Source organism: Poecilia reticulata, chromosome 14 (assembly GCF_904066995.2).
Source record: "Poecilia reticulata chromosome 14, P_reticulata-male-v2, whole genome shotgun sequence".
NCBI lineage: Eukaryota > Metazoa > Chordata > Actinopteri > Cyprinodontiformes > Poeciliidae > Poecilia > Poecilia reticulata.
This window is the reverse complement of record NC_088843.1, coordinates 1,847,196-1,858,517: the sequence shown is the minus strand read 5'-3', so window position 1 is coordinate 1,858,517 and position 11,322 is coordinate 1,847,196. Positions and strand designations below refer to the sequence as shown.

Genomic DNA, 11,322 nt, shown 5'->3' with positions numbered 1-11,322 from the left:
TTTTGTTCAAAATAGTGAGTAGGATTTTTTTAAATGAAACTTTTAACCCAGAGTTGTGTGTGTACTTTGATCCCAGTGCAAAATAAATAAACTCAGCCATCAAATATGTGTCTTTACCTCGCCCACTTTCATTCAGCTTTTCTCCTGACGTGAAATATCAGGTAACCTGATAAACATTTACAAACTTAATGAAGATAAAAAGAGGATTGCTTGTAACTTCATTGGCTACTCTGCTTGTAAATTTGCTTGACATTGTGCATGAATGAACGGCTTAGCTCTCTGTTTTTTTTTCATTGAGCTTTGAGTCTTTTTTTTCCTGCCTGCAGATGTAAAAGAACAGGTCTTTACCAGTGACCCATTTAAAAAGGTGAGTCAGCAGAAGCAGAATAAGACATCAACTGAGGGAAGACATCTGGATGGAACTGGTCAGATAAAGGCGCATCGTAACGCATTGATACGTGAATTATGTGGTCGTGTAGTTATTTTTATGTAATTCTTACTTCCTCCCCTCCATCTGTGTTTAACCCACCCTCTGTGTCTGTGTCAGCCTTTCTCAAGGTTACTTTAGTTCAGTGGGCGTGTCTTTCTGAACCACGTGACTCTGATGCAAAGTTACTCCGTGTCACAGCGTGCTGAGCTGCAGGGATGGCGTGATGTGGCGGCGCATCCCCTTCAAACAAATCAATCAAATTAACAAAAATAAATCAACACTCAGATACAAAAAGTTGTATTCCTTAACATTTTCCAGATAAAAACATAAAATAAAATAATTTTCCAGGATGAACCAGGGGTAACCAGTATTGGATGACTTTTTAAATTTGTGGTTGATCATTAATTGACATAGAAAACAAACTTCATTAGAGGCTCAACCTGACCTACAAGCCGTTTATTGTCATCAGGAGAGTCTGCCATTGCGCAGCGTCCAACTAGGTGAAGGTGGACGGCGCTGGAGGAGGGATGCTGCCCGCTTCTTCTTCTTCCTCCTCAGCTACACGTGTTGTCGTTTATTTTAAAGCAGATTCTGCACGCTGAGACCCCCTCCTGCCCGGAACGACCCCTTCCCTTCAATTGCCGGTCCCAGATATTTCCCCCCCTTCCAACCCACGCAGCCCCCTCCCCCTCTCCCCACCGTCCCTCCTTAATCTCCTAGATTGTCGGCGACTTGCTGCAGTCGATGCTGCAGTTGTGAGCCGCTCCCGACCCGCACCGGGACACCTGACTCCATGAGAGAGACATGCTCGCATTCGTCCTGGTCTCTGGGTCTCTCTGGATTATATTAGGTGAGTTCCATCTCTGCTGGTGGTTTTTTAGCATTCATCCTGGTTCTCCTTTAGCCGATAGCCGCTGCACCTGCTTCTGTGTCTCGCAGGGGCAGAGCTTCATTGTGTGCCATTCATTGCCGGTGTTCCGGCTTTTTTGCTTCACAGATGTAGAGATCCGTCTGTTTTTAACCGGAGTTGATTTGATTTGTGTAAACCTTGACACGTTTTGGCTGCTGGCGCGTTGCCTGCGCTGTAATAACGCCATTATGTATTTTTTTAAATGATGCTCAGGAAACACGAGTAGCCTCCAAAAGCAGCATCGCTGCAAACATTAAAGTAGCAAAATCTAAAAATGTGCTTTATAATCCGAGAAATAAAGCTTCGGTCAGATTGGCTACCTTTAATCAGGTATCTGTTCATGTTGGACCTGATGCCATGCGCCGTAAAACAAAACGCGGACATCCTTTCACTTAACCAGACAAAACAACGTAACCCTCCAGATATTAAATTATCGCTCTTATTATGAGCGAAATGGGATAAACTCGTGCTTTTATGGCCTGCCAGCTGCTATAAGGTCGTGTGACATTGTGCTTGGAAACCGGACACACGTCATTTTCAAGCCTCCCCACCATCTCCAGCTCATATCTCTTGTCTTTTGGGCTGATTTGCCGCAGTGAGCCTCATCCGAAATGAGGAAGCGTTCAGAACGAGCCCCGCGCCGTTTCCTCTGTTTACAGTCAGTGCGCCGTTTCACACGTATGCAGGCCGTGAAAGTCAGCATTTTGTCTGAGATGTCCTCCGCCATGCATGTTCCGATGATGGAGGGAGGGAGGATGAGGAGGATGAGGAAGGATGACGCGGTGCAGAAGAGCGCCGCTGATTGGCGGGAGCTGTCCAGGAGCGAGGTGGTGCTGAATCCTGCGGCCTACCGGCAAAAACATGGCGAGAGCGGCGTGCTCCTACCTACACCCCAACCCCCACCCGGACAGAGGCAGACAGGCTTTTACTACAAGGTGCTATGAAGATAAGCTGCGGGAAATCTCTAATAACCCTGATGAGATTTGTTTTCCCCATCATTACGCTTTTAGGTTGCTTTATTTCAGTGTAAAGAGTTGAATCAGAGGCTAGTTACTTTTAATGCTAATTCCTCCTAATCAGGAATGATTTTAGAGATGCTCCAATCAGGGAGGTCACCAGGGTTCAAAGGGGAATTATCCTCAAGGTCACAGGGGAAACTGCAGTGCACATAATGAAGAATATTATATTTAATGTATTCCCAAACATGTTTTAGACATTTGTGCTCACCTGATTTAAATCATCAGCTCATTTGCTGCAAACATTAAACATTCAGTTTCCAGCTGAATGGAAACTTTACAATAAAAGGGAAATGACTCAGATAATTATAATAATTTTATGCCATTCATTTAGATGAGCAGACCTGCTTCTTCATCTAAACTGAAAGAAAAAGAATTATTATTAATATTACTATAACTACATGTGGAGCTCAAACATTGTATTTTTAAGCTTTGTGTTTAATGTAAATTGACTCAAGTAATGATTTTTGGTATTTGATCTAATTCTGATGTCTGTATTTAATTATTTTTCTGAAACAGAGCTCTACTACTTTAACATTTAGTGCTTAGTTTGTCCAAACATTTGTAAAACTAATGGTGAATAATCCACATCCTTTCACTGCATTTATATTTGCAAGATTAGTAATTGCACAGTAATTTTCTTGTTGGCTGTAGAGCAGCTGAACCTGCTTTCAGATCTGTGTCTGCATTGATGCATGACATTTTGGTAAAATGCTTCCTGCAAATGTAATTTACAGTTTTGAACTGATTCCTTTCACACTAGCAAATTTAGCCTGAGATGATTCCCTTTAGGTCTGATTGCGCTGGCTGGAGGCGTTCCTCAGGGAGAGGTTCTCGACATCTTTTACCTGCCCTGTCATCCAGACACCCTGCTGCTCCTCACTTTAAATAATTCAATGTAATCTTCATCCAGTGTAGCCCTGCGCAGCATGTAATCCAAGTCTTTTCCTTCCTCAATATTTCATTGAAGTAGTAAAGGTAGCTTCACCACACCCATTATGCAGGAAGCAGCTAACACAACATCTTCTTGCTTTTAATTTGGCATCAGAAACTTTCTGACTCCTTTTGGGTGATTGCTTAAACAGCTTTCCTGGTGCAAAATATCTAGTTCACTTCTGCAATGGGTGAGAACTGCCAAGCAAACTTCTTTACCTGTACATCTAAAGGAATTGTAAAATCCCTTGTAATCAATCTTTTGCAGCAGCTTGGTCAGACAGGATGCTGGGATATGGCAGCGCTCCGTCTGAGAGCCTCACTGCTGGTTCAGCATTCAGGCCCGACTCTTTCCTGTGTGGGACGACGGGCACCAGCTCAGCCTAAAGTGCTAAAGCTGAAGACATAACAATACTAGATCTAGATTTGATTTATTTATTTCTCATAAAGTAGACAATGCATATTAATTAACATGAATATGTCACATAAATATGGCAGGTTTAGCCAAAGAGGTTAATTTTCTACTAGCAAGTTGATGGAAGAGATTAAAGATAAAAAGTCATAAGCCTCAGAAAAAAAATGTAAAAACTATTCATTAAAACATTTATTTGCAATTTACTATAACAAAACAAGTGTTTTTTTTTCCACCACTGTGATTGAATTGTTCATCAGAATGACATAAAAATTAGAGATGCGTTCAGATTAAATGGGAACTTTCAGATTTAAGATTTTAAAGTCGTCATTTGTTCTGATTTGGCAGTCAAATGAAAAAGAGAACCACCTCCCACGAGTCTCTGCCCTTTGTCTGAATGTCCGGCTGCAGTTTGGACAGGAGCGTTTTATTTGCATGCTAGTTCTTTGTCACTATGTGCAACCTAACATATGGCTGAGTATCATTTTCATGTAGTGAGGGACAAGGTGAGCCTGTATTCAGTGTCAGAGATGGAGAGAGTGGTGAGAGAAAGGAGGCAGGAGAAGGGAGGGGTGTGGCAAGAGCGTGCAGCGTCTGTCGAGCTCAGAGTGGTGTGATACGGAAGCCAGCGAGGGCCAAGCTGATCCGAAGCGCTCCTCTTGCTTGCCTCAGCTTAATCTAGCTGGTGCAGTTCTGCAGGTAATCACCAGTCTGCAGAGCATGATGTGATGTCCGCCTGTTTGCCTTTGAGACATCACACACATTTATGCACTTACACACACACACACACACACACACACACAACACCACCCACACACCCACACAACCAGGCACGCACATCAGGCTCCTGGACACCCCTGTAAGTCCTGCTGCTTAGACCACAACCTCTTTAAAGCTTCTAGAAATCTTATTTGCTTGTCATCTTTTATACTTTTACTTGTTTTCCTTATTCAGAAATTCCTGCTGCTGCTGCTTAATTTTCTGTTTGTTGTGTCATTGTTTTATTATTTCACTGCACATGCGATGATGGCAGTCACCAGCTGTGCTGCATCAATGAAGCAGAAGGATACGTGTGTGTGTTAGTGTGTGTGTGTGTATCTGGATGCTGGTGACTGACCTTCATAGAGATCGACAGGAACAAGTTGAGATCAGTGTTGCAGCAAAAGTAAGTGGTGACAGAGCAGGACTGAGTGTTAAAAAGGAAAAACACTGAGACAACACTGAGGCAAAGTAAAACCGTAAATCAAAGATGAATTGCATTTTAAAGGAGAAAGCTGAGACACTTCTTTTAAGATGAATAATGTATAAATCGAGTACAGCAGTGAGGTTACTACTGGTCATCTGCCTTTGTGCTAATAGGCTGTAATCTCCCCACACTGGACTATAATCATTGGTGATGGATCTCGGATGAGGCGATGGGGCGGGACTTAAGGACGAGAAGTCGACTTCACTTCCCTCTAAGCCTGATTCGCTGTAAGAAGTGTGTCTGTCCCATTCACCAGCGCTGAACCATTGTGAAACTTCTGGGTGCTAAAAATGTTTTGCTAAGTCAAAACGACAAAAAGAGTGGATGTAAAAATAGCTGAACTTATTATTTTAAGCATCAGTTTCCGGTACTCTGGCTTTAGACTGTGCTACAGCAACGCTTTAAGTTATAAAAATGAACAGCACAGCATGCGAGTCATTCTATGTGAAGATTTCTATCCTCTTTGAATGCAAACCCTTTATATTCTACCATTTTTTATCCCAAATTAACTGTGGCTGAATTTGTTAATTTTTACGGTTTGATTCTGATTTTTGGCAGCTGTATTTCCACTGTTTAAATCCACTCATGTATGTATGGAAAGGTCAATTGTTTATTTTTGTTTACTCAGCTGTTCGTCCACAGCATGTGTGCTAAACGTTTCTGTTTTAAATCTGCATCTGTTCGGTTTTTCAGCCAAACTTCCTCCTAACTGGAAATGTTGACGTCTACCTCCTGACATCTACTCAATATTAATCATGATTTATTAAATAAATCTGGCATCTTACTATATTGACAGTACATTTATCATTAAATTTTAAAGTTGGCAAGGATGTTTATGTCCTGATTCTGGTTTGTTTGGTGCTGAAGACCAATTTTATTCAGTCATGATAACTTCCTGAATCGTTTTCTATATTTAAACATTTGGTATTGAGCAAGACAGAGTAATGCAAGAAGACTGCAGTTACTTCACTTTGCTAACTTTTTCCCGTTTTGAGAAATTTAAATCCCATCTTTAGCAAAAAGGTGTATTTCTCTGCTTATCTCGCCATTTGTCTATGCAACTGTGTGTGTGTAATATGTCCACACAACATCTGAGTGGACGGGATGTAGAAGTTTGATTATTGCATCATAAAAATTGCCTCATAGGCAAAGACATTATTCTTTGCAGTTCTGCTGCGTTTGCAGTCTAAGTTATTTCCGTCTTTAAATCAACACTGACCAGCTTCCATATCTCTGTGGAGAAAAGGAATTTACACAGCATGATACTGCCACCACCATTATTTTATAAGGAAGGTCTGTTCAGGGGGATGTGCAGCGTCCATTTCTGCCACATGAAGGCCATAAACTTACATTGTGTTCTCATCTGAGTAAAACACCTTCCTCCTTATGTTTGATGTGTGGAAAACTGCTGAACTTCTTATGGCTTTTCTACTTGCTAATATTCTATAAAACCCAAATTTATGGGGAGTAAAGTTAATAATCTCAAAAGCCTGAGCTTTAATTTGTTGCATCTCCTCTTGATTTTTGTTTTTAAACTGCAAATCATATACTAAATTTTTCATCTTCGGAATTTTTTGTGTCTTTTTAGGAGCAGAAAATTTATTTTGACAAGTTTATGAAATAGGTGTACATAAGACTGCATTAAAGCCTCTGAATGCTTTGGTCCCTATTACTAATAAATGAAATTAAAAGTAAAATCCTGGATGAATACTTTGTGTTGCACCTTATATTTTCCATTTTAAGTAAAACGTCACCTCAACATCCTTTTTAAATCTGCATCAAATGCATGAACTGTGATCAAGGGCCAACCAGAATCATTCAGAGGGCCATAAATGGCCCCTGGACCTCACTTTGGACACTTTAGGACTAAATCATATCCATCTGCATTACAATAGGTGAACATATTTGCCCTCCTGTTAAATTTGATTGAGAACAACTTCAGTCAGACTTCTCTGTTTGCATATTTTTTAAAGTCCTATCTTAATAAAAGCATTGCTGTTTTATTATATGAAGGATATTCCATCAGATTTCAATTATCTCAGGTTAATTTAATGTCAGTGTTTATCAAGAGTGTTTGTTCTAACCTAATTTCCGGTGAACAGCAGTGGCAGCTTGCCACGACATGTCTCACTGACTCTCAATAGCCAAAGTCACCAGAGAAAGCAGCTTTTCAGCCACACAAGAATATGAGTGCAGGAAGGGAAGGGGCTATAAATAAATGGCACCATTCAGGTTATAGTTTGCTTAATTTGTGAGTGGAGCGCCTTGCCACAGTTCCAGAGATGTGATCCCAATGGCTCTCTCCAAACTTTAACGTTTTTCATATGGGGACACAATGAAAGCAAAGCCAGGTCTTAGGAATATAGTATTTCACTTTTTTATTATTTTGAAAGCAAGGTCTTAAAGTTCTCCTCCTTACGGAGGTCATTGATGTTACTGATGGGGATTCTGCAGGCCTGCTGTTACTTTGTCCCTCCAGCTGAAGCAACAGTCCTTGCAGAGGGCAGCAGGGACAGGTTTCAAACCCTGTGTGTGGATGTATGTATTTATTTGGATGTGTGTGTGTGTCACTGGGGTGCCTTATTGAGGTTACTGTGGGACAAAAATGGCTTTCAGATATTTCAAGAAACTACTTTGTTTATTCAAATTTATGATCTCCTGAATAAAGGCATTCTGTACATTTGGATGGTACATCAATTTTTATCTTGTCTCTTCGTGTTTTTCTGTTTCAGAGATTGAGATGTTATAATTGTTTCCTTTTATGATTTGTATCTCTGCTGTATCTACTGGAGGGTTTTAACCTCTGATCCTTGCAGGATTTAGTTTCCTCATGAGATCTTCAGTTGTCTTTGGTCATTTCTGAGTCCCAGCTTCTTCCTGATCTGCGCTGAATGCGTTTAATTTTATTCCCTAAATTATTGGATTTGTTGTATCATCACTTTGTTTATAGTGAAAGTTTTTTTTTTGTTTATATTACCTTCATTTGAGTTTTTTTTTAGTTTTTGTTACCTGCATCTGGGTCGTCATTACATTCAACACGTATGTGTTATTATAAGAGACTTTAGCAAAGACTTTGGTTATGTCATAACAGATGTAGTCGCAACCAATTAACTATCAACGCGCCGCAGAGGCGATGTCTTCCGGACGCCATTGCTATGGCAGATGTCGTAAAGCACTGGGTTGCTATGGTGATACAGTCGCTCGATGGCGTCGACGGAAGTGGAGGGAAAGCTCAGACCGTGAATCCACCTTCAATAACAATGCAGAGGATTTTTAAAATATTCGGTAAGTTTCTGTTCTTTGGTGTTTTATTAGTTTTCGTTGCCGTATTTTTCTTTTCTTTTCTTTTTTATTGTTTTTCTGTTCATCAGCTGCTATGATTTATTCTTTGCTGATAATTAGACACGAACGTTGCTCTGGTTAGCATAATGCTAAAACTACTCTGGATAAATGTTAATATTTACTTTTGAAGTTGTTTATTAATGAGTTTCTGCTGCTGTTAGGTTGATACCATAATGATTGTTGTGTCAAATGGCCATGTAGTGTAGTGTAGTCCTGTTTGCTGACTCAGAGCCACGAACATTTATATCTGGAAAATGTTTAATCAGTTTGTTGGATAAATCCAGGGATTATGCTTGTAGTTTCAGTAGAACCTGGAATCTGGAATAGATTGAGCCGTGATTATTTCATCAGTGTGTTTTAGGTATATCTGCAAAGGTTTTTTATCGTTAGGCTGTGCATCCACACAGATTCAGCATCTGGAGAGACCAGAACCATTTTTGAAACCGGATTCAGAATGGATAATTCTCAGAATATCGACTCCACATGGCTTTACAAGCCTCACCTTTACTTTATTTTATTTTATTTTTTAAACGTTAATGTAAGCTCCATCTCTCCATCCACATTCTCCTAATGAGAACAAACATGGCGCCATTCTTAAATCTAAGAATTATTTAAATATTTGTTCTTCTTGCCTCAGTGCAGTTTGCTTGCATGTCCAGCCAACAGTAGAGTTTATAAAACAATGGAGGGGAAGCAGAAATAATGAGGACCAGTTCAGTTAGAGGTCTGGATTGGCTGTGTGTCTCCTGCTGCTGTCAGGCTAATTCCAGGTAGGAATACAGGCATGTCGGTTCTGGATTATTTGCAGATTTATGTCCACACTGTGCATCAGATCTGCATCAGATTTTGTGACTTGTTTAGACAGGTATTGGGTGACAAAGAATGATCAGCAGATGTACATTTATTTGTGACGTACAAATAAATCTAGAGATTGGTGCTGGTCAGTCAGATTTCCCATTTTAAAAAGTGGATGTCTGATGTTTTGTGTATAAATCCTCTTCACTGTGTCCAGTTTGAGGTGAAGCATTTGTAAGCATCTGTATTTGTGTACGAGGATGCTTTTGTAACCACCCGCACTCTATTTTTTTCCGGCTATCTGCACAGTGGTGTCAGTGGGTTACAGAGTCTGTCTATATTTAGAGCAGGTCCATTTCTCTTCATCAGCTTCTCTCTTCAGACACGCCACTCCACTGTCCAATCCTCGTTTAACGCAAATAAATAATCTACATCTTGCAAGCTTTGTAATGCAGATTTAGCCAAGTTATTTATTTGGTAAGATAAGCTAAAACATTTTCACTCTCAAATTTAATTTATTTTCCACTGGACAATCAGATAAGTTGGGAACATTCTTATTCTCTTATTCTTCGTTTTTTGGACACAATATTATATGTGACATTTATTTCTTTCTATATTTATGGTCAATTTTGACAAGATCTATCCTCAATATTGATTCTTCATTTTGCTCTGCTAATCACGGCTAATTCCGAGAGCGGAGAAATTAATTTTCCAAAAAATATAACTAAAATCACAATTAAACAATAAATGCGTACTTAAGAATGGAATAAGAGTTATTCCATTAGTTTTATTGTTATTTTAGAAGTATTCCATTGATAAAGTGTGAGAATTTAGCTACATCTTTTAAAAAATTACATTTATCACCTAAAGCTATAACTTTATGAATTTATTTCACCTTATAGTACATGATATTTAGTTTCAGTAGGATATAAAAACAACATTTTAAAGGACTAGCTCATGTTTTTATGCATATCTTCACACTTTGTAGCTAACTCACTGGACTCAAGCTACTGGCTCAATTTTGCTTTGCAGCATATTTGATATTTTATTCCACTTTTAAAGCTCGTCTTAAAACCCATCTATTTTACTTGGCTTTCAACTCCAGCGGGATCTAGTTTTAAATTGTAAGAGTTTTTATTTTTTATTGTTGTGTTGTGTTTTAATGTACAGCAATTTGTATCAGCTGTGGTTGTTTAAAGTGCTTTATGTATGGTAAGGGATTGAACTTTAAACAATATTTAGACGTTTTAGATCTTCAGGCTGTAATACAATGTCCTCATCTCAAATGTTTTAGTTCACTCTGTATTCCAAACTCTTGAAACTTTGCCAGATTTTTGCTTCTTGTGACATTTTGTGGAACACATTCCAGCTGTACGCACCGGGACGCTTGAACTGAACATTATTTAACCAGAATAAACTCTGGCACATAGCTTCTTCTCTATCCTTACACATGTCCGCAAACTTTTGTGAAATTTACGTACTTAAGATGGGAACACAAGTTGGGAAAAAAAAAACATCCCTGACTCTTAAGGAGCTCTTAATCCCTATTATTTTTACAATAACTGCATATATAGAAAAAGTAACGACAAATATAGAAGGGATTTCTGTCCAGCAGTGCTGTTATGGTAAACATGCGTCTGGTGTTTATGGATCTGTTGTCAGACATATTCGAGGGTTGTTGTGGTTTTCCAGGCACTCGTGTTTTCTGTCACAACACAGACTCAACTGAATTAAACGGACGAATGCCCAGTGTGTGTTTGGTAAATTAAATTTGAGGAATCTACAGCTGAACACATGCAGAGAAAACATGATGAGTTATTGCTACAACATACAACATAATGTTAGTCCGGTGCCACGTTCTGTGTATTTGGTAGCATAGAAGAAAGCCTGCTCTTTTATTGTTTAAAAAATATGTTTTTCTCTGATTTATGGCACTGTTATCAGTGGCATTTCTGTAAAGAAGAAATTTCAGATGGTGATAAATCATAGAAGTGATGTTTCTAAATATTTATGACGATTATCATGCAGTGGTCGGCAGAATTTTGTACAAATTTAGCAAGCTATCAAAATATGTATTTAGGCTTTGCAGCTGTTTGGTAAAAAGGATCTCAATCTTTTAAAATGCCATCAAAATTATTATTATTATTATTTTTTACTAATAGGCCTGTCACAATAAGCAATAAATCAATTAATTGCATGATAAATTAAAACGTGCTCAATAATTTCTATTTGCATCAT

General features: G+C 39.1%; 1 protein-coding gene across 2 annotated transcripts in view; it reads left to right on the top strand.

Annotated features, from left to right (window-relative positions):
- The first annotated feature begins 941 nt into the window (after nt 1-941).
- acsl6 (acyl-CoA synthetase long chain family member 6) overlaps nt 942-11,322 on the top strand; it is a 38,800-nt gene continuing 28,419 nt past the window's right edge. Inside the window, exon 1 of one of the 2 annotated variants that reach the window (XM_008426876.3) lies at nt 942-1,280. In XM_008426876.3, coding sequence (XP_008425098.1) covers nt 1,235-1,280 — 46 coding nt within the window. In that variant the 5' untranslated portion in view covers nt 942-1,234. Of the gene's footprint in view, nt 1,281-8,123; nt 8,233-11,322 lie in introns of those variants that run through there. The other variant, XM_008426879.2, reaches the window with a different exon arrangement.